Below are 15,581 nucleotides of genomic sequence, written 5' to 3' on the forward strand. Positions count from 1 at the left end.
TTCTTGGTTCAAAAATGGCACTAAAGGTAGTCCTTGACATGACCACAATTGTTGCTAAATGAGACAGTTGTTGAGTTTCGCCCTCTTTTACATCCTTTCTTGCCACAGTTGTAAAGTGAATTGCTGTAGCTTTTATGTTAGTAACCCCATTGACTTTGCTTGTTGTAAAAAATGATGATGTGACCCTGGGACACAGCAACCGTCATAAATATGAGTCAGTTGCCAAGTGTCTGAAATTTGATTGTGTAGTCGTGAAAAGGCTGCAACTATCAGTGCTTTTTTTTGTAAAAGAAAAAGGTGCCGGAACTCACACATGTCATACAACCTGCCTTGCCTACCCTACAAGGTTCCATCCAAAAAAGGTGCCAGAACTCCGTTCTGAGCGTTCTATGAGAAAAAAAGCTCTGGCAACTATGATAAGTGTGAAAAGTCGTTAGTCACTTTTGTCAGTGCCATTGAACAATCACTAAATAAAGTGCTGGAAATTGAGGAATACCTGAAAAGCAGGCCATCCTTTGCAGGAGCCCCACAGATACTTCAAAAGCTGCTCCCAACTGTCCGCATATGCAATTATTTATTTTATTTTATTTTATTAATTTTCCACTTCTGAATTGCCCATCAATCTCAAAGAGAGACAGCACTTCTGTGTACAACACTTCTGCTGGACCACAAGCACACCATGCAGCAAAAAAACATTTCCAAAGCAGCCATAGGAGCCTTGTAGTTGCTTACACGCTTCAAAAAGAGGTGTTTCATTTGCATTAACACTTTGGAAACACCTCTTTCAGTTGTTTTGCTTCATTCACAGAATTCTGATTTTTTTAGAACTTGTACTTCATAGACATGGTTTCTCATACTTATAGTATTGTGATAAAAGCAAAAGTCTTGCAAGAGACTGAGCACATGATCCCTTGTATTCCATAGGCATTATCTCTACACAAGAAAATTGTATTAAAATTGATTTCTTTAAAGACATGAGTTGTTAACAAACTAGTAACCAATGTGGATTTATTTGTAATCTTGTAAAAGACACCAGCACTTCAATATATTATCTTAGCGTTAACAAGAACAGAGAATTGAAGGAAACTGTCAATAATACTTCAGGTCATTACTCGACTAATCAACTTTTCCCAGCATTTTCAACACTGACTATCTGAAGCTTCTGGAACTGCAGGAAAAAGATTTTCACACTGAACCTAGAGATGCCAACTATTGAATCTAAAACCTTCTACATTCTAAGCATACTCACTTCTGCTGAATTATTCAGTATATTTTTCAGTATATTTTTTTTAAAAAGAACAAGATATACTGATCTATAAGAATGAGCACAGATATGTTCCTGAACATTTGGGGCAATTGTTAAAACCCATTAATTACTTCTTAAACTGATATGGGACTCTTGATCTTCTTTGCTCTAACAGAGTAATACAGTTAATACTCTGAAATCCCGGTCTGTTATGGGATATCAGGTCTCATGCCACTGCAGTTATAATTCAGCCAAACAGGTGAACATGACCAGTTGAGAGCACAGATTATTCCAAATGAAAAAAAAATACCATGTGGCTAAAGTAAACATAGCTTTGTTACAGCTTTGATACACCATGTGGCAATTATGGGCACAAAACAGATTTGCTGATGAACTCCAAGACATTAGACTTTGACACATTATGGGAAAGCAAACTAACATCTCAACTTTTAATATTAGATGATAACCAATATTGAGACAGCTATATTTACTTACAAAATTTCCACAATGTTTGTGGGATTTAGATTTATTTAGATTACTTCCAGCTATATGCCACTTCGTTTGCGGAAACTAAGTTTTTATCTGGCAATTCATAGAGATTTGTCCCTTTAAAATATCTCAGTGATTTCCTGTGCGTGTGTGTATGTGTGTGTGTGTGTGTGTATTCTTTGTGTTCTTATTTAGCTATATACTTTTAGTTTGATTCATGCAGTAAAGCAGATCTCTAGGTAGGTTAAATTTCTATGCTAAAAAAATGATCAAGGTTTGGATTGTAAGAGTAAAAGCCTATAAATCAATAAGGTCTGGGCAGAGTCACAAAATATTCCTTCTCTGAATCTTTCATCACATCTCATCCAATTCAGGAACCTCTGGGTAGCAATGGTTTGGGGACTGCAAAGGAAACACTGGACATGTAAACCCTCTCCCAAGCTAATCTGCAGATTCAATGCTTGCTTTCCATGTCACAGAAATTCAAACAATGTGTGTTGCATACAATTTCTGATGTCTTTTCTTAAAGTTGTATTAAAACTATGTAGCTTAAAAAATGTCAAGCAACTGCCATGCACGTGCAGTTTCGGTATTTTTAAGCACTGCGAAAAAAAGTTCAAGCATCAGTATAAATAATTTAGATTTATGCCAAAGACTGGCCACAATGAGATTAAAATCCATTTATCTATATACTATGTATTCAGCAGCTATAATGCCAATCCCAAAGGATTTCAGTGGACAGCAATTGTCTCATTTTTGTATTAACTTAAATTGCTCCTGGAACAAAACTTGCTGTGCTCAAGGATGGATGTTTTTTAAGTAATTTACTGTCCCTGGTAAGTGTTTTATGGGTCTGGTGCTGACACAGAGAAATACATGGCAGAGTGTCACCACAATACTGCCAAGTTCTTAGCCTCACATTCCCTCTGCCATTGTGACATAGCAACTCCAGTTTATGACAAATTGCAACTGAAAAGCTCTGTCTTACTGAAGCATAAATGAATGTACTTGCAGCATAAATGTACTTGCAACACAGTAACAGAAACCTGGTTGATTTTGTAGAGGCAGAAGATGGGTAAAAAAACACAGCTATCTGCTCTAACAGAACAATAGGGAGATTAAAACTGAATAAATCCCAACCACCAGGTCCCAAGGAGACTCTAGTCGTACTGACATCTAGGAATGGGAAATGCTTTTCATATCTGCATGGCTTTACTCTATTATTGATATTATTATGCAAAAGTCCACATCCATTAGCCTTACTCTTTGAGGTTTATGAATTCTGAATTTCATTTATACCCAATTTTGACGAGTATGCCCGTATTAAACAAAACAGTCAGAAAACTTCTCCAGCTTCACTTCTTTTTGCACTCTATCCCAATGTTGACTTTCTTCCCTTCCCTTCTCATTTATTATGCTATGTTCCAAACAGATTAAACTAGTTTCACTTCTCATGTCCTAGCACCATCTGCTGCTGGCCTATTTCCTGTAGAGCAGGCTGTTGGCCAGCAACTTCAATGGTAAAGAGAAAACTTCCAGATTTAGAAGGGCTTTCCTCCATGAAAGTGTTGCTACAGCAAGACCTTACTGGAGTCTTTTCCCCCTACCTAGAACTCTCCTCTGCTCCTTATTGGAAGAACAAGAGTAAAGAAGAGCATCAAGGGGATGTTTGGTTAACTAGTGTCAATCCTGATAATGATAAGCACAATTAATCCAAAAGGTATCTGCCACTGTAAGAAAGTGGTATTTTCTGTTCCAAATAGTTTGCTGCTTCAACTTATGAGATCATATTAGAGTGGATGGGGAAGAAAGGTGAAAATAATCAATGCAAAAAAAAAAAAACCAACCCAAAATGTATACAAGAAAATCTAATCAAAACCACCAAGACATATTGTTAAATATCATAACCAAGATCGGAAATTGAAGAAAAACATATCCTTTAAAATAGGGGTGATAGATAATAAATGGTAAAAATATTTGTGAAAGCTAAAGCAGTAAGTAAGGATGGGAACAGACATCAGATATGCAAAAGAGTAATCTTAGGTTTTAAAGTGCTCTGGGGTCAAAAAGTAAGTAATTGTGGGTATGAAATGTGAAACAGAGTGAGTCTCAGACAGAAATAGAGGCTATTCATTTCACATGAAGGATGTGAAGCCTCCTTGAACTTCTCTGCCAAGAACAGCGGCTGGAAAAGATGAAAGATGTAGTTAGGATGGTAGGAACTAAAGGAATTGTGTCAATACAGAGCCCTCACATATAATTAGCTAGTTGCCACTGGAAATGGATCCAACTTCAGGGGAGATAAGCTGAAAATATTTTAAACTTGATTGTGTAGAGTAAGTAACAAAAGTAAAGCGGGGGAAGGGTAAAATAAACCATATTAAGTTAATGAGGGATGAAAATCTAAAGCAAATGAACCCTACACGGCGCCTGAGAAATCTTTCTACAAATCTTTCTAAGTGGGGCTTCTTTTTTGAAAAGACTTGCAATATAAAATCCTGCTCCAAGAGAAAGCACAACCAAATCAAGAAGACTAGGGCTGAGAACGCAAAACACCACTGGAAAGGGGTGGAAACAAGTCTACATCTGCTTCATCTTCCCACGTTTTAGCTAACTCCACCTCTTCGATCCCCAAGTTTGTAATGGCCTGAAAGAAAAAGAGGAAAAAAAAAAAAGAAAAAGAAAAGGTTTGCTTCAATCCAAGTTTAAGCAGCCACATCAGGCAGCGAAGGGCTTTCCCGTGACAAAAGAAGCCTGGCTCTATTGAAACAATGGCAATTTCCTCTCCAGTTTGTTCGCACCCGACCGTTTGCTTTTTTTTTTTTCTTTTTTTCTTTTTTTGCAAAGGGGCCAGTCCGAGGGAGAGTCAGCAGTATGAAATCCTGAAATCCTTTAGGGCAGCGTTTCCCAACCTTAGGAACTTGAAGATGCGTGGACTTCAACTCCCAGAATTCCCCAGCCAGCTATGCTGGCTGGGGAATTCTGGGAGTTGAAGTCCACGCATCTTCAAGTTCCTAAGGTTGGGAAACGCTGCTTTAGGGACTCGGGTCGCGACGAGCCCAGTGACGGACGTCCGCCGGTCCTTTTTACGCCGCCGCCAGTCAAGTCGGCTGCGCCCGAGTGAGCGCGCCGTTCCCCACTCCCACCTCGCTCGGCACAATGGTGCGCTTAGAGCGCGCCCGGCATCCCGGCCCTCTGCCGCCGGGGATAACGGAATCGCCTAGCTGAGTAAAAGGAGCTGGGAGCCGGGAAAGTCTCAGGGGCTAGGAAAGGGAAAGCGTCCTTGGCTGCTCCGTCTGCCGCCTCTGGGAAGCCAGGACTGGCTAGCTCGTTTGCGCTGAAGCTAGGCACGCAGCAACGCCGGAAGAAAGGAAACACAAGCAGGCACATCGCCCCGACCTTACCTCCACGTTAAAATACTGCTCTGCTCGGCATCCGGTGGCACATAAAATCCAAAGCAAGGCTTGCAAGAAGAGGAGCCCGGGTTGATGCGCGAAATCCCCCCGACTTGCAGTGCTGAAGGCGAGTAAGATCATAGTGGATTATGGGCTTCGATGGAGAAGGGAGAGAGAAAGCTCCTTTCCTCCGGCCGCTGCTTTCTCCCTCCCTCCCTCCCTCCCTCGCCCTCCTCTTCCTCCTCCTTCCCCCCTTTCGGGTAACCAAACAAAAACAGAACGCGCACACGCGACGTTTTGTTGTGCTAAAAAAGAATAATAATAACAATAACAATAACAACAAAGCCCCAAACTGGCGAGGAACGGTTGGATGCAGGTTCACCCACTGAGGTGGGAATATAGGGGAGAAGAGGAGGAGGAGGAGGGGGGACTCGACCCTTTACTTCCAAGCGCAAAGTGGCGGTAGCTTTTTAGTAGAGTCAGCTCTCCTTCATCTTCCTCGCTCGTCCCGTCTGGGCGCACAAGCCGAGGTGCGACTCCGGCGAGACGCCTGGTTCGCCCAGCGGCAGCAGCAGCAGCAGCAGCAGCAGCAGCCGCCGCCGCCGCTGCTCCGGTGTGTGTTCGTGTGTGCGTGTGCGTTGTGTTGTCTTTTTCCGGCTGCTGCTGCTGCTGCCGTCGCTCCTCCTTTTTTTCCTGTTGCCGCCAAGGCCTTGGATGCTGGGCCGTCGCTTCCCTGCGCTTCAGCCTCTCCGCTTCTGGTGCTTTTTCCTTCTCTCCTCCACTCGAGAATGTACATCTGCAGATCTCCGTAACTCCTCCTTCTCGAGTCAGTCTCCTCGGAGAAATCTTAAAGGAGACCGCTGCCCTTAAAAGCTCCTCCTGGATCCCAACTGGAAGGAGAGGAGGGGTCGCCGGCGTGGGGATGGCATAGTCTCAGCTCTAAGCAAGCCCAGCCCGGCCCGGCCCGGCCCGGCCCGCCCTGACCAGCAGGAGGAGAGAGGAAAAGAGGTAGCCTGACGCGGAAGGTTGAGCACGCTGGAAGGGAGCGGACTGCAGGTCCGCGTCTCCTAAAGCAGCGTTTCCCAACCTTAGGAACTTGAAGATGCGTGGACTTCAACTCCCAGAATTCCCCAGCCAGCTATGCTGGCTGGGGAATTCTGGGAGTTGAAGTCCACGCATCTTCAAGTTCCTAAGGTTGGGAAACACTGTCCTAAAGCACTCACTTACTGTCCCGATTCGGAGCCAGGGCGAAATAACGGATCCCCAGGGTTTGCACACGCCTTGGACGCCCTACCTCCCAGGAATAAAGAAGCGTTAGACTTCGTTCCCACCGCTGGTCTGGGAAACCAGCCGCCTTTCTTTCATTCATTTCTGCAGAAAAGAGCTCAGGAAGGCACCAGTGGGGTGGGGGTGGGGTGGGGGGGAGTTAGGTCCGAATAAAAGATACGGTCGAGTTCTCGGCTCCTACAAAATCAAAAGGGGGAAAAAAAGAGTCACCTTTGAAGTCAGCAAACTTATTTTGGGGCGAACCGACAGGATCGCTGCCAGGTGAAAAAAAACGTTTCCCTTCACGAGAGCTTTCAGTTAGTCCAAAGCCTGTATATTTTTCTGCCAGTTTTCATTCAGTCTGATGAAGTCAAATCTGTGTTTGAACTTTCTTCCACAAAAGGACGTGAGATGGCCAGGGAGTCTTGTGTTTCAAATCATCTCTCAAGTGATACTCAAGACTGACCAGGCTTCCATTAAAGAAAGCCATTATTTTCCCCCAATGGGTTATTTCCCATTGGGAAAATGTGCCCCACCCAGGCTTGAGAGGAAAGGAAAGATGTATTAGAGAAAACATCAAGAGCAATACCATCCTCCAGCTATAAAGTTCAGTAACATCACCAGGTGAAATATCAAAGAAATTGTAAAACATTCCAAAAATAAGAGAGGTAGAACAGAGGTGGGGGGGGAGGAGAATCTGCAAGCACATTTTAGAACAACATTAATTTAAAGAGAACATACTGTAGCAAAGGAAACCATGACTCAAGCCATCCTCTGGGATTAGGACAAACAATAAAGCAAAGGGTTAAAATGACATTTGAAAGAAAAATATCCCCGGTGGGCAGGGTTTTAGAGTTTGGAAAATATTTTTTTCAGCTCCTCTGAAGAGGAGGATGCTTTATGAATGCATGATTTTATTTCTTTAACTTGATAAATGAGCTAGGCAGGAGGAAGTTCATCTCTTTCACCATGATGATTTCCCCAAATAAATTCTAAGGTGTCTTGTTTTATTTTCCAAAATGAGGATTTCTCATTTTCTTTCAGGAACAGTAAAACAAAGGTACATCAGAGCAAGAAAAGGTGCAGACATCCTTTCTCAATTTTAAATCCATATTATTTTTAAAGTGCTTCTTTTTTCTGATCATGTTCCTTCTATTCCTTCCATTTTTATACAGGGATGGGAATGCATGTAAGAACACTTACCATGCCTTTCACTAGACTTAAAAATATTGGTATGGTTAACTGTTTCCATCCTACATGTATGTTGGCTGAAAACTGGAGTCCCTAATTATGATGGCTTATATGATACGCTCTCAAAAATGATCACACATAGTAATTTTAACCTATGGACTCTTTTAAACCCCACTTTCCTTAGTTTCATTTCTTTCTCTTCAAAAGTGGTAAGGCAGCTTGTTCTTTCTAAGACGAGCCATAAAATGTCTGCCTGGTATCTTGACGGTACTACCTATTGTAAAATAATTTAAAATATATACAAACATATTACCTAGGTTCACACAGTGCATTAAGCCATGATTTATTTAACTATGAATTGTCCAGTAAGCACTCAAACAGCTTGTTCAACCAATAGTAAACAAAATCACAGTTTAGTGTGCTTAGCCATTCTACCAATGAAGTTTTCCTAGATGTTAAATCTAGCCTGACAAAGAGATTTCTCATCTAGCATTCTCAAGTTAGATCCCAATGTTGTCCCAATCAGGGTTAAACCTTGCAGGGTCCCCTTTGCATTAAATCATAAAATTGATTACAAAATTGATAAGCTTGTAGAACAGGGCGTGTTACAGCCTGTTGATGGTGGGGAGTGGGAAACTCCTATTGTCACTCCACTTAAGGCCAATGGGGAAATTCGCATTTGTGCTGATTATAATAAATGCACATTGAATAAGGCCCTCAAGCAGCATGCTTATCCGGTTCCAGTGGTCAACCATATTTTAGCCTCTTTGCAAGGGGGAACCATTTTTGCTAAACTTGATTTAGCACAGGCCTATCAGCAATTGCTGGTTGACGAGGCCACAGCCGCAGCTCAAACAATTGTGACTCACAGAGGGGCATTCAAAGTCAAACGCTTACAGTTTGGAGTCAGTGTTGCACCAGCTATTTTCCAAGGGATTATGGAACGTACACTTAAGGGTATCCAGGGCATCTGCCCTTATTTTGATGATGTTCTTATTGCTGGGGAATCCCCAGAAGTGTTGGCCAGAAGGCTCAGGGCTGTTTTGCAGAGGCTTCGCGAAGCAGGGCTCAAATGAAAAAAGAACAAGTGTAGTATTGGGGTTTCATCAACAGAATTCTTGGGCTTCCACATTGATGCTAATGGCATTCACCCTGCTGATTCTAAAGTGAAGGCCATTAAAATGGCTCCTAGGCCCAAATCAAAAGGAGAGCTGCAAGCATTTTTGGGTCTCCTAAACTTTTATCTTTTAGTTGGAATTAAGATTGCCGGAAGAAATATCAACAACCTGAGATACGCAGATGATACCACTCTAATGGCAGAAAGTGAAGAAGAACTAAAGAGCCTCTTGTTGCGGGTGAAGAAGGAGAGTGCAAAACTTGGGTTGAAACTTAACATTAAGAAAACCAAGATCATGGCATCTGGCCCTCTCAATTCCTGGCAAATAGACGGGGAAGAAATGGAAGTAGTGACAGATTTTATTTTTCTGGGCTCCAAGATCACTGCAGATGGGGACTGTAGCCAAGAAATCAAAAGACGCTTGCTCCTGGGGAGGAAAGCCATGGCAAATCTAGACAGCACACTAAAAAGCAGAGACATCACCCTGTCAACAAAAGTGCGTATAGTCAAGGCTATGGTCTTCCCAGTTGCAATGTATGGCAGTGAAAGTTGGACCATAAGAAAGGCTGAGCGCCAAAGAATTGAGGCCTTTGAACTGTGGTGCTGGAGAAGACTCCTGCGAGTCCCTTGGACCGCAAGGCGATCAAACCGGTCAGTCCTAGAGGAGATCAATCCTGACTGCTCTTTAGAAGGCCAGATCCTGAAGCTAAAACTCAAGTACTTTGGCCACCTAATGAGAAGGAAGGACTCACTGGAGAAGAGCCTAATGCTGGGAAAGATCGAGGGCAATAGAAGAAGGGGACGACAGAGAATGAGGTGGCTGGATGGAGTCACTGAAGCAGTAGGCGTGAGCTTAAATGGACTCCAGAAGATGGTAGAGGACAGGAAGGCCTGGAGGAATGTTGTCCATAGGGTCACGATGGGTCGGACACGACTTTGCAGCTAACAACAACAACAAACTTTTATCACACATTCCTACCTCATAAGGCAGCAATAGCAGAGCCCCTCCATAGGCTGCTTGACAAAAAAGCTCTTTGGAAATGGACTAACTTACATGAAAAAGGTTTCCAGGATTGGAAAGCACTTCTGTCAGAAAAGTCCATTGTAACTCATTACATAGAGTCTGAACCTGTATGTCTTGCATGTGATGCATCTCCCTATGGGGTGGAGGCAGTCTTAAGCCACATAGAGAAAAATGGGAAACAGGTTCCTATTGCATTTTACTCAAGGACTTTGTCCTCTGCTGAGCGCAACTATGCCCAGATTGACAAAGAGGCCCTGGCCATAGTTGCTGGAGTTAAAAAAATTCATGATTATTTATATGGCAGGAATTTCACTATCTACACTGACCACAAACCTCTGTTGGGACTGTTCACAGCAGACAAACAAACCCCCCCACATACTATCTCCAAGAATGTTGAGATGGTCTATTTTTTTTGTCTGCATACAATTTTAAATTAATTCATAAACCAGGAAAGGAAATGGGCCATGCTGATGGCCTCAGCAGACTACCACTGCCACTGCTGCTAGAATACTGTCCATACAGGACATACCTGAGTTCCCCCTCCATGCAGGGGATATTGCTGCTGAAACTGCCACAGATAAAATACTTAGTAGAGTGTTGTCATGGGTATACACGGGCTGGTTGGAAAAATGTCCAGGCTCTGAATTTCAATTATTTTGTCAGGAGGCATGAGTTGTCTACACATAAAGGGTGCATTTCATGGGGGAAGAGAGTCATAATTCCCACTTCCCTAAGAGTCAGGGTCTTACACTCTTTACATGAAGGCCATCCAGGCATTGTCAGAATGAAAGCCTTAGCTAGAGGCTACCTTTGGTGGCCTGGCCTTGATAAGGACATTGAGGGTCAAGTCCATGGTTGTTATACATGCCAGCAATCTAGGCCTGAAATGCCACAGGCCCCGGTTCACAGGTGGGAGGAAACGCACACTCCCTGGTCTAGGGTTCACATAGACTACGCTGGGCCCTTTCAGGGACAGCTCTTCCTTATAGTAGTGAATAGCCATTCCAAATGGCTGGAAGTAATTCCAGTTCCTAACATGACTATTGCTAGGACCATCCAGGTGCTGAGAAAACTCTTTGCCACACATGGGTTGCCAGATGTCTTAGTTTCAGACAATGGGGCCCAATTCACTGCTGCTGAATTTCAGGCCTTCCTTAGAGCTAATCTCATCAGACATACAACGTCTGCGCCTTTTCATCCATCTTCTAATGGTCAAGCTGAACACATGGTGAGGACAACAAAGGAAGCACTCAAGCGCATTGTAACAGGTGACTGGCATCACAGATTGGCAGATTTTTTACTCTGCCAGCATTCTACGCCCTGCACTGCCACAGGCAAAAGTCCTGCAGAACTTCATTGGAGGAGGCGTTTGATCACTAAACTGGACAGGTTGCATCCAGATAGAGTGGCAGTAGAAGCCTCTCGGCCAAAACCCCTGAGGGGGCTGCACATGGGTGATTGGGTTTGGGCCAGGAACTATGGTCATGGGAATCTGTGGGTTCCTGGTCAAATTACCAAGGCATCCGGACCCCTATCTTATGAAGTGGGATTGGAGGGAGGGTGAGTTGTCAGACGACACATTGATCAGCTCAGGAAACGGTTTCCAGAATGGCCACTAAGTGAGGACTGCATCATAAGTCCCTCCCAGGGTCCTCAAACTTGCGGTCAAGCCAGCCCCCACATAGACTATCAGGACTTTTCCTTCTTAAATGAGGTGGAACCAGGGGGAGAACTGGGGAGCCCTGGAATGCAACATGGATCCCCTGAAGGAGCAAGCCAACCGAACTTCAGCAACCGCTGTGCCTACTCTGCCGAACAGTCTGACTCTGGGGTGGGCCAACCTGGAGAGGCCAGCCAGAGTGCATCGAATCCCCTTGACTCAGGAGCACAAAGGGACACAAGTCTACCGAACCCACTGGGTAAGCTGGTAGACCACAAAGTGATGGGAACTCCGAGACGTTCCTCTAGGGCACACAAGCCTCCTTCATATCTTGCAGATTAAGTTGTAAAATAAAGAGCTATATATTGTAATTCCTGTGCTACTACACTACAGAAACTAGTGCTATGATGTAACTGTCTAAAAGTGCCATCTTTGAAGCCTGTTCATTGAGATGTTGTTTAATAACATTGAAACCTACATTGTTTTTTTTTACTTTTTATTATTATTATCACTTTTACCTTAGTGTGTTTGGATAATGAGTCTTGACAATTGTTGAGACTAGTTGGTGTTATTATGGTCTGGTCTAAGAGGGGAGGGGTGTTATGTACTGGGCTCTTGAGGAATACCACGTGGGTTGCTGGAGCAGCTAACGGCTCTCCAGCAACCCAGACTACAAGTCTCCTGTGCTGCAATTGGCTATCTCCAGGCGGCAATGGTTGATTCAAACCTATTGGCTGCCACCTAGGGGCTAAACTATATATTGCGGCTAGTTGCAGCCATTTCCCCAGCACAGTTTCTGCACGAAATAAACTATGAGTTACCCTGTACTCTGCTTCGCATCTTCATTCCTGCACCAAAGAACCCGCTATTTAACAGAGAGCATACAGAAAGAATGTGTACAGTTCTGAATTTTTGTATCCATGAAGTACAGTCTTGAGAAACAGAGATAATGCATGGTATTGAAAAAATGCAGTTAACCCATTAATTTCTAATATTTGCATAATTCTATGATTGCCATTTCCTTGTTTCCCATGTATAATTCAGCAAACATCTAAAGACCAATTTATGTTACGTAGTAAATTGTTAATCTTTGGTTTTTTGAACAGTGAATTCTAAAGTGTAACATTCAACTGACAATTATTTCAAGAGCACTAAATATGGCACTATTTCTCTGAGAATGATTGCCAAGTATTGTCTCATTCTCCATTTCTCTTATGTGCATTTGTATATCGCACACCAGCAGAAACCTTTGCAAAATATGTTTCTGGAATCTAGTATGCTTATCCAAGAATGCATGTCCATAACAGTTATACATATAAGGGATTTTTGTAAGCTCTTTGGAAGATACTTAACATAATGCCTTCGTCTTTCCTTCTTACCTCAATTTTATAAAACAAATGATACACGTCTATAAATTGCCAGCCGTACATTGACTGGAGTTGATTTTGAGCCAGATTTCTGACTTAGATTTACCAAATCTCGGTAGCCAAAATCTGGGTAGCAGAAAGATTTCAAGGTTTTCTCATCTATTTGCTGCCCTCTAGATCTGGATTTTTGCATCCCATATTTAGTACTCTTAAGTAAAATGTGAAACATATTTATTTATTTATTTATTTATTTATTATTTATTTATTTATTCATTCATTCATTTATTGCCACATTTCTGGCAGGACACACCTGGTAAACCAGCCATGACAGTGTATAAACATAGCATTAAACATAAAATCACTGATTAATAAACAGCGACATAAATTGAATAAATAACTAACAGTAAGCCACATAAAATATCACCAGATCAGCAGTGAAATATAAGATAACATTACGGAAAACCAATCAGAAATTGATAAAAATGTATTTTCACATTTCATTTGAAAACAGCCAGAGAGCATAAAAATTGCACAACACAACAGCATTTGTGAAGTGATTTACTTGATGCTACCCATTAGATGACAATAAGCACAAAATAATACAGTAGAAACAGAAGTACATATTTTATTGACCCTCGTGTTTGGAAAACAATTGCTTCTTCATCTTTTGTATCTATAGGATCTGTTCCTTTAGGCCTAAAGGCTTTAGATTTTTGTAGTCAAGTTCTCTATTCCTCACTGATATATTTTGTTACTATGGCAATCAAAAGCTATTTCCATTCCATGCAGTTCACAAACTAGTCACTTTCACTTATTTCAAAAGTGATAAAATAGAAGTTGGTGATTTGGAAATTGGAGAGGGGAGGGAGGGAGGGAGGGAGGGAGGGAGGGAGGAAGGAAGGAAGGAAGGAAGGAAGGAAGGAAGGAAGGAAGGAAGGAAGGAAGGAAGGAAGGAAGGAAGGAAGGGGAAATACACATAAACTTTGTACATTATCCTTTCTTGTTTAAATAGCTGAAGACTCTAGTGTTATCACTGGTAAGTACTGTGATGAATGACCTAAGTTACAGAATTATTAGTTTCTTCCACACTAGAGGGGGATATATGTTTATTATGTTCTTATTCCTTCATTGTTAGACTGTATATTTTTATCTGAATATATTATTTTGAATTTAAAAGATTAATGTTAAATAGCAATATGGAAAGTGAGTTAATATTCCCCTCTCTTATGTACTGTGCTAGTTAATACACTATTTGATTGCAAACTAAATTAAATATTTAGTTTCATAAATTGATGATATACAAAAGCATTAACTGATAAATACTACCTACTTGCAGAATTGGCATGTGGGGGAGGCAGATCCAGCCAATAGCTGGACAAGGCCAAAATATAGCCAGCTTCTTTTATAATTATGCCAATGTTCAGGAAATCAAATAGAAGAGAAAGTCTGATGGGGATATAGCTATAAAAATATTTAGGATGATAATGAAATATTTAGCTATTTATTCAATTTATCAATTTCTTTAGATACCTATCTCACTCAATAAACCTGGACATTTAACAATTCAAAAGGTATATGACAATTATGATACTAAAACATTTTAAAACAATAAGAAACAATAAAAACAACCAAAATAAATGTATAGATGCTACAAAACCATACAACTGTGTTCAAAAATTGATCCTAGTTACTGCTCTAGTGATCAAAGGTGGATCTATGATGATACTGTAGGCTTTTCCAAGACAACATTTTAACCTTAAAGGCAGTATAGGAAAATTGTATATTAAAATCATGTTGATGCTCACTGGATGCATCTAAGACATGAAGAAGCTTGTGTTACTAAGCAAATAAATCCACACACTAGCTGTCTCTGTGCATTACAGTCTTTATCCCATCTCATACTTCCTGCATTTGCTGTGTTGACCAGCAGAAGCCTAAGAGAAACACTGTAGTCAAAAATATAATGAATTCTTAGAATTAGATACAGTTAACATTAATCTATTAAAGCTCACAATATCTGGACAAATATAACACAAGTCATCTTCATTAGTAACTTTCAAATCAGCATCTGTTTCCCTTTTGGTCTGAAGTTTTTTGTTTGGTCCAGTTGTGATTGAGATATTATTTCTTAAAAGAATCCTTCCAAGCTATTTGGCAAAGAATTTGATTGTAAGAATTAAGACTATACAAAGTACATTAAAATTATCATTGCTGGACACTTTTTTACCATACAACTGCTTAGGGATTTTATAGAGCTATCTCAATGAAAGGCAAAGATCAGTCTACTCCAAAGTTGTTACCAAGGGATTAAGGTAGGATTTACAGCACACATTGCAAAGGAAAAGTGCTAATGGAATGTTAGTGAATCAGAGAGAGGCAAGGTCATATGACCTCGGACATTGGAAATTGTAGTAATGGTGGCATAGGTCAAATGACAGGATAGCAGTTGCATGAGAAAAAGGAAAGATGCTGTTCCGAAAAAGATGGGTGAGATAACAAAACAAAACAAAACAAGGAAGATGGTCTGGAGTTTTAGCAAATCAGCATAATGCACTTTCATGACTCATGACACCTTCAGGGAAAAAAATGCTGTCATGTTTTAGTATACAAAATAAAATTTCCGGAATCTGTTAATGCAAATTCGAATCAATAATTGAGAGAAGAGAGTGGTGACCAGAATAATGAGCTGTGTCATGTTTTCTATCATTTTGATTAGCATTCTGGCTATAGTCATTTCTTCCTCACCTAGTTAGCTTAATGTATGAATATCCAAGTTCTTTGTCAAAATGGATCAACACCAGAATTTAAACATATATTTGATAGGTT

The 15,581-nt window shown here is 41.3% G+C and overlaps 1 protein-coding gene across 1 annotated transcript in view; it reads right to left on the reverse strand.

Moving 5' to 3' along the window:
- MMP16 (matrix metallopeptidase 16) overlaps positions 1-5,271 on the reverse strand; it is a gene marked incomplete at both ends in the record, with an annotated part of 170,015 nt that extends 164,744 nt beyond the window's left edge. Inside the window, one exon of the mRNA XM_083359684.1 lies at positions 5,140-5,271. Coding sequence (XP_083215810.1) covers positions 5,140-5,271 — 132 coding nt within the window. The remainder of the gene's footprint in view (positions 1-5,139) is intronic.
- Positions 5,272-15,581: the final 10,310 nt, after the last annotated feature.

Source organism: Vipera ursinii, assembly GCF_947247035.1.
Source record: "Vipera ursinii genome assembly, chromosome: 3".
Lineage (NCBI taxonomy): Eukaryota > Metazoa > Chordata > Lepidosauria > Squamata > Viperidae > Vipera > Vipera ursinii.